Below are 17,103 nucleotides of genomic sequence, written 5' to 3'. Positions count from 1 at the left end.
CTGATCTAGTAAGTGGGTGTGTTCATAATGATCTAGCAAGGGGGTGTTCATGCTGATCTGGTAAGGGGGGATGTTCATGCTGATGTAGTAAGGGGGGATGTTCGTGCTGATGTCGTAAGGGGGAGGTGTTCATGCTGATCTAGTAGGGGGGGTGTTCATGCTGATCTAGTAAGTGGGTGTGTTCATGCTGATCTAGTAGGGGGTGGTGTTCATGCTGATCTAGTAAGGGGGGTGTTCATGCTGATCTAGTAAGGGGGTGTGTTCATGCTGTTCTGGTAAGGGGGGATGTTCATGCTGATGTAGTAAGGGGGGATGTTCGTGCTGATGTCGTAAGGGGGAGGTGTTCATGCTGATCTAGTAGGGGGAGGTGTTCATGCTGGTCTAGTAGGGGGTGTTCATGCTGATCTAGTAAGTGGGTGTGTTCATGCTGATCTAGTAAGGGGGGTGTTCATGCTGATCTAGTAAGGGGGAGGTGTTCATGCTGATCTAGTAAGGGGGGTTGTTCATGCTGATCTAGTAAGGGGGGTGTTCATGCTGATCTAGTAAGGGGGGTGTTCATGCTGATGTAGTAAGGGGGGGTGTTCATGCTGATGTAGTAAGGGGGGATGTTCGTGCTGATGTCGTAAGGGGGAGGTGTTCATGCTGATCTAGTAGGGGGGTGTTCATGCTGATCTAGTAAGTGTGGGTGTTCATGCTGATCTAGTAAGGGGGATGTTCATTCTGATCTAGTAAGGGGGACTGTTCGTGCTGATCTAGTAAGGGGGATGTTCGTGCTGATCTAGTAAGGGGGGTGTTCGTGCTGATCTAGTAGGGGGTGTTCGTGCTGATCTAGTAGGGGGTATTCAGGCTGATCTAGTAGGGGGGTATTCATGCTGATCTAGTAAGGGGGGGTGTTCATGCTGATCTAGTAGGGGGGTGTTCATGCTGATCTAGTATGGTGGGGTGTTCGTGCTGATCTAGTAGGGGGGTGTTCATGCTGATCTAGTAGGGGGGTGTTCGTGCTGATCTAGTAGGGGGTGTTCATGCTGATCTAGTAGGGGGGTGTTCATGCTGATCTAGTAAGGGGGGGATGTTCGTGCTGATGTAGTAAGGGGGGATGTTCGTGCTGATGTCGTAAGGGGGGGGTGTTCATGCTGATCTAGTAAGGGGGATGTTTGTGCTGATCTAGTAAGGGGGGATGTTTGTGCTGATCTAGTAAGGGGGAATGTTCGTGCTGATGTAGTAAGGGGGGATGTTCGTGCTGATGTCGTAAGGGGGGAGGGTGTTCATGCTGATCTAGTAGGGGGTGTTCATGCTGATCTAGTAGGGGGTGTTCATGCTGATCTAGTAGGGGGTGTTCGTGCTGATCTAGTAGGGGGTGTTCATGCTGATCTAGTAGGGGGTGTTCATGCTGATCTAGTAGGGGGTGTTCGTGCTGATCTAGTAGGGGGTGTTCATGCTGATCTAGTAGGGGGTGTTCATGCTGATCTAGTAGGGGGTGTTCATGCTGATCTAGTGGGGGGTGTTCATGCTGATCTAGTAGGGGGTGTTCATGCTGATCTAGTAAGGGGGTGTGTTCATGCTGATCTAGTAGATGGGGTGTTCATGCTGATCTAGTAAGTGGGGGTGTTCATGCTGATCTAGTAAGGGGGGTGTTCATGCTGATCTTGTAAGGGGGGATGTTCGTGCTGATGTCGTAAGGGGGAGGTGTTCATGCTGATCTAGTAGGGGGTGTTCATGCTGATCTAGTAAGTGGGTGTGTTCATGCTGATCTAGTAAGGGGGGTGTTCATCCTGATCTAGTAAGGGGGGTGTTCATGCTGATCTGTTAAGGGGGGATGTTCGTGCTGATGTCGTAAGGGGAGGTGTTCATGCTGATCTAGTAAGGGGGTTGTTCATGCTGATCTAGTAAGGGGGGTTGTTCATGCTGATCTAGTAAGGGGGGTGTTCATGTTGATCTAGTAAGGGGGTGTTCATGTTGATCTAGTAAGGGGGTGTTCATGCTTATCTGGTAAGGGGGGTGTTCATGTTGATCTAGTAAGGGGGGTGTTAATGCTGATCTAGTAAGGGGGGTGTTCATGCTGATCTAGTAAGGGGGGTGTTCATGCTGATCTAGTAAGGAGGGGGTGTTCATGTTGATCTAGTAAGGGGGGGTGTTCATGCTGATCTAGTGAGGGGGGTGTTCATGCTGATCTAGTAAGGGGGGTTGTTCATGCTGATCTAGTAAGGGGGGTTGTTCATGCTGATCTAGTAAGGGGGAGGTGTTCATGCTGATCTAGTAAGGGGGGTTGTTCATGCTGATCTAGTAAGGGGGGGTGTTCATGCTGATCTAGTAAGGGGGTGTTCATGCTGATGTAGTAAGGGGGGTGTTCATGCTGATGTAGTAAGGGGGGTGTTCATGCTGATGTAGTAAGGGGGGTGTTCATGCTGATCTAGTAAGGGGGGTTGTTCATGCTGATCTAGTAAGGGGGGTTGTTCATGCTGATCTAGTAAGGGGGAGGTGTTCATGCTGATCTAGTAAGTGGGGGGTTGTTCATGCTGATCTAGTAAGGGGGGTGTTCATGCTGATCTAGTAAGGGGGTGTTCATGCTGATGTAGTAAGGGGGGGTGTTCATGCTGATGTAGTAAGGGGGGATGTTCGTGCTGATGTCGTAAGGGGGAGGTGTTCATGCTGATCTAGTAGGGGGGTGTTCATGCTGATCTAGTAAGTGTGGGTGTTCATGCTGATCTAGTAAGGGGGATGTTCATTCTGATCTAGTAAGGGGGACTGTTCGTGCTGATCTAGTAAGGGGGTGTTCGTGCTGATCTAGTAAGGGGGTGTTCGTGCTGATCTAGTAGGGGGTGTTCGTGCTGATCTAGTAGGGGGTGTTCGTGCTGATCTAGTAGGGGGGTATTCATGCTGATCTAGTAGGGGGGTATTCATGCTGATCTAGTAGGGGGTGTTCGTGCTGATCTAGTAGGGGGGTGTTCATGCTGATCTAGTAGGGGGTGTTCATGCTGATCTAGTAGGGGGTGTTCATGCTGACCTAGTAGGGGGTGTTCATGCTGATCTAGTAAGGGGGGATGTTCGTGCTGATGTAGTAAGGGGGGATGTTCGTGCTGATGTAGTAAGGGGGGATGTTCGTGCTGATGTCGTAAGGGGGGTGTTCATGCTGATCTAGTAAGGGGGGATGTTTGTGCTGATCTAGTAAGGGGGATGTTTGTGCTGATCTAGTAAGGGGGATGTTCGTGCTGATGTAGTAAGGGGGGATGTTCGTGCTGATGTCGTAAGGGGGGTGTTCATGCTGATCTTGTAGGGGGTGTTCATGCTGATCTAGTAAGGGGGTGTTCGTGCTGATCTAGTAGGGGGTGTTCGTGCTGATCTAGTAGGGGGTGTTCGTGCTGATCTAGTAGGGGGTGTTCATGCTGATCTAGTAGGGGGTGTTCATGCTGATCTAGTAGGGGGGGTGTTCATGCTGATCTAGTATGGGGGGGGTGTTCGTGCTGATCTAGTAGGGGGTGTTCGTGCTGATCTAGTAGGGGGGTGTTCATGCTGATCTAGTAGGGGGGTGTTCATGCTGATCTAGTGGGGGGGGGTGTTCATGCTGATCTAGTAGGGGGTGTTCATGCTGATCTAGTAAGGGGGGATGTTCGTGCTGATGTAGTAAGGGGGGATGTTCGTGCTGATGTCGTAGGGGGGGTGTTCATGCTGATCTAGTAAGGGGGATGTTTGTGCTGATCTAGTAAGGGGGATGTTTGTGCTGATCTAGTAAGGGGGGATGTTCGTGCTGATGTAGTAAGGGGGGATGTTCGTGCTGATGTCGTAAGGGGGGGGGGTGTTCATGCTGATCTAGTAGGGGGGTGTTCATGCTGATCTAGTAAGGGGGGGTGTTCGTGCTGATCTAGTAGGGGGGATGTTCATGCTGATGTAGTAAGGGGGGATGTTCATGCTGATGTAGTAAGGGGGGATGTTCGTGCTGATGTCGTAAGGGGGAGGTGTTCATGCTGATCTAGTAGGGGGGTGTTCATGCTGATCTAGTAAGTGGGTGTGTTCATAATGATCTAGCAAGGGGGTGTTCATGCTGATCTGGTAAGGGGGGATGTTCATGCTGATGTAGTAAGGGGGGATGTTCGTGCTGATGTCGTAAGGGGGAGGTGTTCATGCTGATCTAGTAGGGGGTGTTCATGCTGATCTAGTAAGTGGGTGTGTTCATGCTGATCTAGTAAGGGGGTGTTCATGCTGATCTAGTAAGGGGGGTGTTCATGCTGATCTAGTAAGGGGGGTGTGTTCATGCTGTTCTGGTAAGGGGGGATGTTCATGCTGATGTAGTAAGGGGGATGTTCGTGCTGATGTCGTAAGGGGGAGGTGTTCATGCTGATCTAGTAGGGGGAGGTGTTCATGCTGGTCTAGTAGGGGGGGGTGTTCATGCTGATCTAGTAAGTGGGTGTGTTCATGCTGATCTAGTAAGGGGGGTGTTCATGCTGATCTAGTAAGTGGGGGATGTTCATGCTGATCTATTAAGGGGGGGGGGGTGTTCATGCTGATCTGGTAAGGGGAGGATGTTCATGCTGATGTAGTAAGGGGGGATGTTCGTGCTGATGTCGTAAGGGGGAGGTGTTCATGCTGATCTAGTAGGGGGAGGTGTTCATGCTGATCTAGTAGGGGGTGTTCATGCTGATCTAGTAAGTGGGTGTGTTCATGCTGATCTAGTAAGGGGGGTGTTCATGCTGATCTAGTAAGGGGGGTGTTCATGCTGATCTGGTAAGGGGGGGGATGTTCATGCTGATGTAGTAAGGGGGAATGTTCGTGCTGATGTCGTAAGGGGGAGGTGTTCATACTGATCTAGTAAGGAGGGGGTGTTCATATTGATCTAGTAAGGGGGGTGTTCATGCTGATCTAGTAAGGGGGGGTGTTCATGCTGATCTAGTAAGGGGGGTTGTTCATACTGATCTAGTAAGGGGGGGGGGTTCATGCTGATCTAGTAAGGGGGAGGTGTTCATGCTGATCTAGTAAGGGGGGTGTTCATGCTGATCTAGTAAGGGGGTTGTTCATGCTGATCTAGTAAGGGGGGTTGTTCATGCTGATCTAGTAAGGGGGGTGTTCATGTTGATCTAGTAAGGGGGGTGTTCATGTTGATCTAGTAAGGGGGTGTTCATGCTTATCTGGTAAGGGGGGTGTTCATGTTGATCTAGTAAGGGGGGTGTTAATGCTGATCTAGTAAGGGGGGTGTTCATGCTGATCTAGTAAGGGGGGGTGTTCATGCTGATCTAGTAAGGAGGGGGTGTTCATGTTGATCTAGTAAGGGGGGTGTTCATGCTGATCTAGTAAGGGGGGTGTTCATGCTGATCTAGTAAGGGGGGTTGTTCATGCTGATCTAGTAAGGGGGGTTGTTCATGCTGATCTAGTAAGGGGAGGTGTTCATGCTGATCTAGTAAGGGGGGTTGTTCATGCTGATCTAGTAAGGGGGGTGTTCATGCTGATCTAGTAAGGGGGGTGTTCATGCTGATGTAGTAAGGGGGTGTTCATGCTGATGTAGTAAGGGGGGTGTTCATGCTGATGTAGTAAGGGGGGTGTTCATGCTGATCTAGTAAGGGGGGTTGTTCATGCTGATCTAGTAAGGGGGAGGTGTTCATGCTGATCTAGTAAGGGGGGTTGTTCATGCTGATCTAGTAAGGGGGGTGTTCATGCTGATCTAGTAAGGGGGGTGTTCATGCTGATGTAGTAAGGGGGGGGGTGTTCATGCTGATGTAGTAAGGGGGGATGTTCGTGCTGATGTCGTAAGGGGGAGGTGTTCATGCTGATCTAGTAGGGGGTGTTCATGCTGATCTAGTAAGTGTGGGTGTTCATGCTGATCTAGTAAGGGGGATGTTCATTCTGATCTAGTAAGGGGGACTGTTCGTGCTGATCTAGTAAGGGGGGATGTTCGTGCTGATCTAGTAAGGGGGGTGTTCGTGCTGATCTAGTAGGGGGTGTTCGTGCTGATCTAGTAGGGGGTATTCAGGCTGATCTAGTAGGGGGGTATTCATGCTGATCTAGTAAGGGGGGGTGTTCATGCTGATCTAGTAGGGGGGTGTTCATGCTGATCTAGTATGGTGGGGTGTTCGTGCTGATCTAGTAGGGGGTGTTCATGCTGATCTAGTAGGGGGGTGTTCGTGCTGATCTAGTAGGGGGGTGTTCATGCTGATCTAGTAGGGGGGTGTTCATGCTGATCTAGTAAGGGGGGATGTTCGTGCTGATGTAGTAAGGGGGGGGATGTTCGTGCTGATGTCGTAAGGGGGGGGTGTTCATGCTGATCTAGTAAGGGGGGATGTTTGTGCTGATCTAGTAAGGGGGATGTTTGTGCTGATCTAGTAAGGGGGAATGTTCGTGCTGATGTAGTAAGGGGGGATGTTCGTGCTGATGTCGTAAGGGGGAGGGTGTTCATGCTGATCTAGTAGGGGGTGTTCATGCTGATCTAGTAGGGGGTGTTCATGCTGATCTAGTAGGGGGGTGTTCGTGCTGATCTAGTAGGGGGTGTTCATGCTGATCTAGTAGGGGGTGTTCATGCTGATCTAGTAGGGGGGTGTTCATGCTGATCTAGTGGGGGGTGTTCATGCTGATCTAGTAGGGGGTGTTCATGCTGATCTAGTAAGGGGGTGTGTTCATGCTGATCTAGTAGATGGGGTGTTCATGCTGATCTAGTAAGTGGGGGTGTTCATGCTGATCTAGTAAGGTGGGGGTGTTCATGCTGATCTTGTAAGGGGGGATGTTCGTGCTGATGTCGTAAGGGGGAGGTGTTCATGCTGATCTAGTAGGGGGTGTTCATGCTGATCTAGTAAGTGGGTGTGTTCATGCTGATCTAGTAAGGGGGGGTGTTCATCCTGATCTAGTAAGGGGGGTGTTCATGCTGATCTGTTAAGGGGGGGATGTTCGTGCTGATGTCGTAAGGGGGAGGTGTTCATGCTGATCTAGTAAGGGGGGTTGTTCATGCTGATCTAGTAAGGGGGGTGTTCATGTTGATCTAGTAAGGGGGGTGTTCATGTTGATCTAGTAAGGGGGTGTTCATGCTTATCTGGTAAGGGGGGTGTTCATGTTGATCTAGTAAGGGGGGTGTTAATGCTGATCTAGTAAGGGGGGTGTTCATGCTGATCTAGTAAGGGGGGGGGTGTTCATGCTGATCTAGTAAGGAGGGGGTGTTCATGTTGATCTAGTAAGGGGGGGTGTTCATGCTGATCTAGTAAGGGGGGGTGTTCATGCTGATCTAGTAAGGGGGGTTGTTCATGCTGATCTAGTAAGGGGGGTTGTTCATGCTGATCTAGTAAGGGGGAGGTGTTCATGCTGATCTAGTAAGGGGGGTTGTTCATGCTGATCTAGTAAGGGGGGTGTTCATGCTGATCTAGTAAGGGGGGGTGTTCATGCTGATGTAGTAAGGGGGGTGTTCATGCTGATGTAGTAAGGGGGGTGTTCATGCTGATGTAGTAAGGGGGGTGTTCATGCTGATCTAGTAAGGGGGGTTGTTCATGCTGATCTAGTAAGGGGGGTTGTTCATGCTGATCTAGTAAGGGGGAGGTGTTCATGCTGATCTAGTAAGTGGGGGGTTGTTCATGCTGATCTAGTAAGGGGGGGGGGTGTTCATGCTGATCTAGTAAGGGGGTGTTCATGCTGATGTAGTAAGGGGGGGGGGGTGTTCATGCTGATGTAGTAAGGGGGGATGTTCGTGCTGATGTCGTAAGGGGGAGGTGTTCATGCTGATCTAGTAGGGGGGGTGTTCATGCTGATCTAGTAAGTGTGGGTGTTCATGCTGATCTAGTAAGGGGGGATGTTCATTCTGATCTAGTAAGGGGGACTGTTCGTGCTGATCTAGTAAGGGGGGATGTTCGTGCTGATCTAGTAAGGGGGTGTTCGTGCTGATCTAGTAGGGGGGTGTTCGTGCTGATCTAGTAGGGGGTATTCAGGCTGATCTAGTAGGGGGGTATTCATGCTGATCTAGTAAGGGGGGGTGTTCATGCTGATCTAGTAGGGGGGTGTTCATGCTGATCTAGTATGGTGGGGTGTTCGTGCTGATCTAGTAGGGGGTGTTCGTGCTGATCTAGTAGGGGGGGTGTTCATGCTGATCTAGTAGGGGGGTGTTCATGCTGATCTAGTAAGGGGGGATGTTCGTGCTGATGTAGTAAGGGGGGATGTTCGTGCTGATGTCGTAAGGGGGGGTGTTCATGCTGATCTAGTAAGGGGGATGTTTGTGCTGATCTAGTAAGGGGGGATGTTTGTGCTGATCTAGTAAGGGGGAATGTTCGTGCTGATGTAGTAAGGGGGGATGTTTGTGCTGATGTCGTAAGGGGGGAGGGTGTTCATGCTGATCTAGTAGGGGGTGTTCATGCTGATCTAGTAGGGGGTGTTCATGCTGATCTAGTAGGGGGTGTTCGTGCTGATCTAGTAGGGGGTGTTCATGCTGATCTAGTAGGGGGTGTTCATGCTGATCTAGTAGGGGGTGTTCATGCTGATCTAGTGGGGGGTGTTCATGCTGATCTAGTAGGGGGGTGTTCATGCTGATCTAGTAAGGGGGTGTTCATGCTGATCTAGTAAGGGGGTGTGTTCATGCTGATCTAGTAGATGGGGTGTTCATGCTGATCTAGTAAGTGGGGGTGTTCATGCTGATCTAGTAAGGGGGGTGTTCATGCTGATCTTGTAAGGGGGGATGTTCGTGCTGATGTCGTAACGGGGAGGTGTTCATGCTGATCTAGTAGGGGGGGTGTTCATGCTGATCTAGTAAGTGGGTGTGTTCATGCTGATCTAGTAAGGGGGGGTGTTCATCCTGATCTAGTAAGGGGGGGGATGTTCATGCTGATCTGTTAAGGGGGGGGATGTTCGTGCTGATGTCGTAAGGGGGAGGTGTTCATGCTGATCTAGTAGGGGGAGGTGTTCATGCTGATCTAGTAGGGTGGTGTTCATGCTGATCTAGTAAATGGGTGTGTTCATGCTGATCTAGTAAGGGGGGGTTGTTCATGCTGATCTTGTAAGTGGGTGTGTTCATGCTGATCTAGTAGGGGGGTTGTTCATGCTGATCTAGTAAGGGGGGTTGTTCATGCTTATCTAGTAAGGAGGGGGTGTTCATGTTGATCTAGTAAGTGGGGGTGTTCATGCTGATCTAGTAAGTGGGGGTGTTCATGCTGATCTAGTAAGAGGGGGTTGTTCATGTTGATCTAGTAAGGGGGGTTTTCATGTTGATCTAGTACGGGGGGGTGTTAATGCTGATCTAGTAAGGGGGGTGTTCATGCTGATCTAGTAAGGGGGGGGTTTCATGCTGATCTAGTAAGGGGGGGTTGTTCATGCTGATCTTGTAAGGGGGGTGTGTTCATGCTGATCTAGTAAGGGGGGGGGTGTTCATGCTGATCTAGTAAGGGGGGATGTTCTTGCTGATCTAGTAAGGGGGGATGTTCGTGCTGATCTAGTAAGGGTGTGTGTTCATGCTGATCTAATTAAGGGTGTGTGTTCATGCTGATCTATGTAAGGGTGTGTGTTCATGCTGATCTATGTAAGGGTGTGTGTTCATGCTAATCTAGTAAGGGTGTGTGTTCATGCTGATCTAATTAAGGGTGTGTGTTCATGCTGATCTATGTAAGGGTGTGTGTTCATGCTGATCTATGTAAGTGTGTGTGTTCATGCTGATCTATGTAAGGGTGTGTGTTCATGCTGATCTATGTAAGGGTGTGTGTTCATGCTGATCTATGTAAGTGTGTGTGTTCATGCTGATCTATGTAAGGGTGTGTGTTCATGCTGATCTATGTAAGGGTGTGTGTTCATGCTGATCTATGTAAGGGTGTGTGTTCATGCTGATCTATGTAAGGGTGTGTGTTCATGCTGATCTATGTAAGTGTGTGTGTTCATGCTGATCTATGTAAGGGTGTGTGTTCATGCTGATCTAGTAAGGGGGGGTTGTTCATGGTGATCTAGTAAGGGGGTGTGTTCATGCTGATCTAGTAAGGGGGGTGTTCATGCTGATCTAGTAAGGGGGGATGTTCTTGCTGATCTAGTAAGGGGGATGTTCATGGTGATCTAGTAAGGGGGTGTGTTCATGCTGATCTAGTAAGGGGGGGGGTGTTCATGCTGATCTAGTAAGGGGGGATGTTCTTGCTGATCTAGTAAGGGGGGATGTTCGTGCTGATCTAGTAAGGGTGTGTGTTCATGCTGATCTAATTAAGGGTGTGTGTTCATGCTGATCTATGTAAGGGTGTGTGTTCATGCTGATCTATGTAAGGGTGTGTGTTCATGCTAATCTAGTAAGGGTGTGTGTTCATGCTGATCTAATTAAGGGTGTGTGTTCATGCTGATCTAATTAAGGGTGTGTGTTCATGCTGATCTATGTAAGGGTGTGTGTTCATGCTGATCTATGTAAGTGTGTGTGTTCATGCTGATCTATGTAAGGGTGTGTGTTCATGCTGATCTATGTAAGGGTGTGTGTTCATGCTGATCTATAAGTGTGTGTGTTCATGCTGATCTATGTAAGGGTGTGTGTTCATGCTGATCTATGTAAGGGTGTGTGTTCATGCTGATCTAAGTAAGTGTGTGTGTTCATGCTGATCTATGTAAGGGTGTGTGTTCATGCTGATCTATGTAAGGGTGTGTGTTCATGCTGATCTATGTAAGGGTGTGTGTTCATGCTGATCTATGTAAGTGTGTGTGTTCATGCTGATGTAAGGGTGTGTGTTCATGCTGATCTAAGTAAGGGTGTGTGTTCATGCTGATCTATGTAAGGGTGTGTGTTCATGCTGACCTATGTAAGTGTGTGTGTTCATGCTGATCTAAGTAAGGGTGTGTGTTCATGCTGATCTATGTAAGGGTGTGTGTTCATGCTGATCTATGTAAGGGTGTGTGTTCATGCTGATCTATGTAAGGGTGTGTGTTCATGCTGATCTATGTAAGTGTGTGTGTTCATGCTGATCTATGTAAGGGTGTGTGTTCATGCTGATCTAAGTAAGGGTGTGTGTTCATGCTGATCTATGTAAGGGTGTGTGTTCATGCTGACCTATGTAAATGTGTGTGTTCATGCTGATCTAAGTAAGGGTGTGTGTTCATGCTGATCTATGTAAGGGTGTGTGTTCATGCTGATCTAAGTAAGGGTGTGTGTTCAAGCTCGTTTATTAACAGTGTTTGTGTTTCTCCAGCGGATGAGGACGAGGACAAGGAGGATGATTTCCGCGCTCCGCTCTATAAGACGGTGGAGATCCGGGGCATCCAGGTCAGGATGAAATGGTGTTCCACCTGCCGCTTCTACAGACCGCCCCGCTGCTCACACTGCTCCGTGTGTGACAACTGTGTGGAGGTACACACACACACACACCATCTCACATCAACATGCAGCTGGACGGGGTCAACATCACGTATCCTCTAAAGCAGGGCTCTCCAACCCTGTTCCCGGGAGAGCTATCCTCCTGTAGCTTTTCACTGCAACCCTAATCTAGCACACCTGATTTGAATAAGTACCTGGTTGAGAGGCTAAATCAGGTTAGTTTACAAGTGGCGTGAAAAGCTACTGGAAGGTAGTTCTCTAGGAGAGCCCAGCTCTTAAGAGATGCCTTTGAACAAACCTGTGGTGGAATGAGCCCACAGCCCCGCCACCAGGGATTCAACCCACTGTTATCTAAGGTCAATACAATAGCCTCCACTCTCCTATGAGACCAGAGAGGCGACCACCCTTGCAGGGGGAGGGGGGCGCCCGAGAAACAAAGAGTTGGACGCTCTTGCGCAAAGCTCTCGTCCTATCCAAGTAAAAGTGCAACACGCGTACTGGGCACAAACAGTGGAGACTGACTTCTACTGTCAGTGTTTCACATATAACAGACCAAATCTCGCACTGTCCCTTTTAACGTTGTGCAAATGGCTCTAACTCACCCTTTTTGCTCCTGCCCCCCCCCCCCCTCTCTCTCTCCCTTCCTCCAGGACTTCGACCACCACTGCCCGTGGGTGAACAACTGTATCGGCCGGAGGAACTACCGCCACTTCTTCCTGTTCCTGCTGTCCCTGACGGTCCACATCATGGGAGTGTTTGGCTTCGGCCTGCTCTACGTCCTCTACCACACACAGCAGCTGGACACGGCCCACTCTGCCGTCACGTATCCTGTACATAGGTGTTGGGATGTCCGACAAGCCACGAGTCTGGGCGTTGGGGGTGAGGGTTAGTGTGTGTGTGTGTTTTGTTGTGAGAGTGTGTGCGGTTGGATGTGTGGTTTGGTTTGTGTGTGTGTTTTTGGGGCGGTAGATTCCTGGGTTTCCGTCTGTCGGACGGCGTGCGTCTCCCGAGTATTTCATTTTAAACACTCTTTTTTTCTTTCTGGGAAGTCTATGCCTGCGCCCAGAATGAGAGCTGGTCAAAACGTAGTGCACTATGTAAGGAATAGGTTGCCATTTGCGACGCGCCCGGTGAGTGTGTTGTTTGGTGTCTCGGTTCAGGCGTCTCTGTTGCCTCCTTAACCCCTGGTCTCTCAGTATGGCAGTGATGTGTGTGGCTGGTCTCTTCTTCATCCCGGTGGCTGGTCTCACTGGCTTCCACATGGTACTGGTGGCCCGGGGGAGAACCACCAACGAACAGGTACCACACACACACACCGGGGGAGAACCACCAACAAACAGGTACCACACACACACACACCGGGGGAGAACCACCAACGAACAGGTACCACACACACACACACACACACACCGGGGGAGAACCACCAACGAACAGGTACCACACACACACACACACACACACACCGGGGGAGAACCACCAACGAACAGGTACCACACACACACACACACCGGGGGAGAACCACAAACGAACAGGTACCACACACACACACACACACACACACCGGGGGAGAACCACCAACAAACAGGTACCACACACACACACCGGGGGAGAACCACCAACAAACAGGTACCACACACACACACCGGGGGAGAACCACCAACGAACAGGTACCACACACACACACACATTTACATTTTACATTTAAGTCATTTAGCAGACGCTCTTATCCAGAGCGACTTACAAATTGGTGAATTCACCTTCTGACATCCAGTGGAACAGCCACTTTACAACACCGGGGGAGAACCACCAACGAACAGGTACCACACACACACACCGGGGGAGAACCACCAACGAACAGGTACCACACACACACACCGGGGGAGAACCACCAACGAACAGGTACCACACACACACACCGGGGGAGAACCACCAACGAACAGGTACCACACACACACACACCGGGGGAGAACCACCAACGAACAGGTACCACACACACACACCGGGGGAGAACCACCAACGAACAGGTACCACACACACACACACACACACACACACACACATACACCGGGGGAGAACCACCAACAAACAGGTACCCCACACACACACACACACCGGGGGAGAACCACCAACGAACAAATATGACGCACACACCAGGGGAGAACCACCAACGAACAAGTATGACACACACACACACACCAGGTATAACTGTCCCTTTTCAAAGTGTCTTAGTTGCCAAGAGGCTGGACCCAAATCTGGCAGCCCCCTGGACTAGAATTGACCCTGCAATTGCAGAGATTAGCTGTCATCACAGAAATAGTGAGAGATATGCTCATCCCCTTGGAAAACAAAGACCGAGATCAACACCAAATCAAAGTTGATTTGTCATGTACACAGGACACAACGGGCGCTTGCCTTATTCATGCCCCTTGTCCTTGAAGAGATACGTAAGACCCCCTGTTTGTGTCAGATCCAGCACTCCGCCACCCAGCCCGTCCCGAACAGTCACACCTTGTTATCTGACGCAGTTTTGTTTCCTGTCGCGCACCCCTTTTGTTGCTGTCTGAGAACTGAACCGTTGGTGTGCGTTTGTGTTGACGTTGTTCCTAAAGGCCCAAAACATTTCATCTCAACAACGGCCCCACGATAATCCTCCAAAATGTGACCTCCCCCCGCTACCCCTCCCTCCATCCCTGTCTCCCTTCATCCCTCCCCTGAATGCAGATGTACGGGTCATCATCTCATCGAGGAGAGAGAATAATCCTCTGTCCTCCTCTCCCTCACCCCTCCCTCTATTTATCCCCCATTTTTATTGTTGGCGCTCAACACTCCATGTTTGATGTTTACACTTTAAATATGTCGTGTTGATGAATGGATGATGTCTTGAGGAAAATGAATAACCTATTTTTTTTTTTAAATCTTCTGTCATCTTTCTCTTTTTTTATCTCCTTTTCTCTCTCTCCTGTCTCTCCCTCCTGTCTCTTTCTCTCTCCCTCTTTCTCTCTCTCCCTCCTGTCTCTTTCTCTCCCTGTCTCTTTCTCTCTCCTTTCTCCATCTTTCCCCCTCTCTCTCCCTCCTGTCTCTTTCTCTCTCCCTCCCTCCTGTCTCTTTCTCCCCCTGTCGCTTTCTCTCTCCTTTCTCCGTCTTTCCCCCTCTCTCTCTCCCTCCTGTCTCTTTCTCTCTCCCTCCTGTCTCTTTCTCTCTCCCTCCTCTCTTTCTCTCTCCCTCCTCTCTTTCTCTCTCCCTCCTGTCTCTTTCTCTCTCCCTCCTGTCTCTTTCTCTCTCCCTCCTGTCTCTTTCTCTCTCCCTCCTGTCTCTTTCTCTCTCCCTCCTGTCTCTTTCTCTCCCGTCTCTTTCTCTCTCTCTCCCGTCTCTTTCTCTCTCTCTCTCCCGTCTCTTTCTCCCTCTCTCTCCCGTCTCTTTCTCTCTCTCTCCTGTCTCTTTCTCTCTCTCTCTCCTGTCTCTCTCTCTCTCTCTCTCTCCTGTCTCTCTCTCTCTCTCTCCTGTCTCTCTCTCTTTCTCTCTCCTGTCTCTTTCTCTCTCTCTCCTGTCTCTTTCTCTCTCCTTTCTCCGTCTTTCCCCCTCTCTCTCTCCTGTCTCTCTCTCTCTTCTGTCTTTCTCTCTCTCCTGTCTCTTTCTCTCTCCTTTCTCCGTCTTTCCCCCTCTCTCTCTCCCCCTGTCTCTTTCTATCTCTCCCTCTTGTCTCTTTCTATCTCTCCCTCTTGTCTCTTTCTATCTCTCCCTCTTGTCTCTTTCTCTCTCCCTCTTGTCTCTTTCTCTCTCCCTCCTGTCTCTTTCTCTCTCCCCCTTGTCTCTTTCTTTCTCTCCCTCCTGTCTCTTTCTCTCTCTCCCTCCTATCTCTCTCTCCTGTCTCTCTCTCTCCTGTCTCTCTCTCTCTCTCTCTCTCCTGTCTCTCTCTCTCTCCTGTCTCTCTCTCTCTCTCTCCTGTCTCTCTCTCTCTCTCTCCTGTCTCTCTCTCTCTCTCCTGTCTCTCGCTCTCTCTCTCTCTCCTGTCTCTTTCTCTCTCTCTCTCCTGTCTCTTTCTCTCGCCTTTCTCCGTCTTTCCCCCTCTCTCTCTCCCTCCTGTCTCTTTCTCTCTCTCTCCTGTCGCTTTCTCTCTCTCTCCTGTCTCTTTCTCTCTCTCCCTCCTGTCTCTTCTTTCTCTCTCTCCCTCCTATCTCTCCCTCCTGTCTCTTTCTATCTCTCTCCTGTCTCTCTCTCTCTCTCTCTCTCTCCTGTCTTTCTCTCTCTCTCTCCTGTCTCTTTCTCTCTCCTTTCTCCGTCTTTCCCCCTCTCTCTCTCCCCCCTGTCTCTTTCTATCTCTCCCTCTTGTCTCTTTCTCTCTCTCCCTCCGGTCTCTTTCTCTCTCTCCCTCCTGTCTCTTTCTCTCTCTCCCTCCTGTCTCTTTCTCTCTCTCCCTCCTGTCTCTTTCTCTCTCTCCCTCATGTCTCTTTCTCTTCCCCTGTCTCTTTCTATCTCTTCCCCTGTCTCTTTCTATCTCTTCCCCTGTCTCTTTCTATCTCTCCCCCGTCTCTTTCTATCTCTCCCCCCTGTCTCTTTCTATATCCCCCTTGTCTCTTTCTCTCTCCCTCCTGTCTCTTCTTTCTCTCTCTCCCTCCTATCTCTCCCTCCTGTCTCTTTCTATCTCTCTCCTGTCTCTCTCTCTCTCCTGTCTTTCTCTCTCTCTCTCCTGTCTCTTTCTCTCTCCTTTCTCCGTCTTTCCCCCTCTCTCTCTCCCCCCTGTCTCTTTCTATCTCTCCCCCCTGTCTCTTTCTATCTCTCCCTCTTGTCTCTTTCTCTCTCTCCCTCCGGTCTCTTTCTCTCTCTCCCTCCTGTCTCTTTCTCTCTCTCCCTCCTGTCTCTTTCTCTCTCTCCCTCCTGTCTCTTTCTCTCTCTCCCTCCTGTCTCTTTTCTCTCTCCCTCATGTCTCTTTCTCTTCCCCTGTCTCTTTCTATCTCTTCCCCTGTCTCTTTCTATCTCTTCCCCTGTCTCTTTCTATCTCTCCCCCGTCTCTTTCTATCTCTCCCCCTGTCTCTTTCTATATCCCCCTTGTCTCTTTCTCTCTCCCTCCTGTCTCTTTCTCTCTCCCTCCTGTCTCTTTCTCTCTCTCCCTCCTGTCTCTTTCTCTATCCCCCTTGTCTCTTTCTCTCTCCCTCCTGTCTCTTTCTCTCTCCCCCTGTCTCTTTCTATCTCTCCCTCCTGTCTCTTTCTCTCTCCCCCCTGTCTCTTTCTCTCTCCCCCCTGTCTCTCTCTCTCTCTCTCTCCCCCCCCCAGGTGACGGGGAAGTTTAGGGGAGGAGTGAACCCTTTCACTAATGGCTGTTGGAAGAACGTTTCTCACGTGCTCTGCAGCTCCCAAGCCCCCAGGTCTCTCTCCCTCTTGTATCATCGTTGTCTATGGATTTACAGTATGCTAATAGTGTACATCTGGTTGTATTACTATCCGTTCAAACAGTGTGTTGAGCTGCAGTCATCCCTGCATGCTATTAGGGGTTTGATTGACACCCGAGACTGGGTTCCTCATAGAGCTGGATAGAGGACTCTAGGTGGACATCTCCATTGAGGGCTTCCGACTTTTTAAAGTGGTCAACTGGGTGGGATTTCCTATGGGTCGGGAGCAATCAGCCAATGACCAGAGCATTGTCTTTTTCAAGTTGGGTTGCCTTTGGTTGGATATGGGTTTAAGCTAGAACACTGCCGTCTAGTGGCCACCCTAACTGAATGACACGAGTTGGTTCAGGACTCTGACATTGCAGGTGGCGAAAAATCACCAATATTTTCTTTCCGCTTTTTTTTCATATTTTTTCACACACAAAATAAGAGAAGTGACATACTTTTAAATGGAGATGCTGTCACAGGCGCCATATTGGCACAAATACAAAA

At 49.9% G+C, this 17,103-nt stretch overlaps 1 protein-coding gene across 1 annotated transcript in view; it reads left to right on the top strand.

Moving 5' to 3' along the window:
- The window catches only part of LOC135507763 (palmitoyltransferase ZDHHC5-A-like), a 57,176-nt gene that overhangs the window by 28,765 nt on the left and 11,308 nt on the right, over positions 1-17,103 (top strand). Inside the window, exons 4-7 of the mRNA XM_064927393.1 lie at positions 11,100-11,257; positions 11,875-12,047; positions 12,421-12,523; positions 16,496-16,587. Coding sequence (XP_064783465.1) covers positions 11,100-11,257; positions 11,875-12,047; positions 12,421-12,523; positions 16,496-16,587 — 526 coding nt within the window. The remainder of the gene's footprint in view (positions 1-11,099; positions 11,258-11,874; positions 12,048-12,420; positions 12,524-16,495; positions 16,588-17,103) is intronic.

Source organism: Oncorhynchus masou, chromosome 21 (genome assembly GCF_036934945.1).
Source record: "Oncorhynchus masou masou isolate Uvic2021 chromosome 21, UVic_Omas_1.1, whole genome shotgun sequence".
NCBI lineage: Eukaryota > Metazoa > Chordata > Actinopteri > Salmoniformes > Salmonidae > Oncorhynchus > Oncorhynchus masou.
Note: the sequence above shows the minus strand (reverse complement) of the source record. Positions and strands in the feature narration are given on the sequence as shown.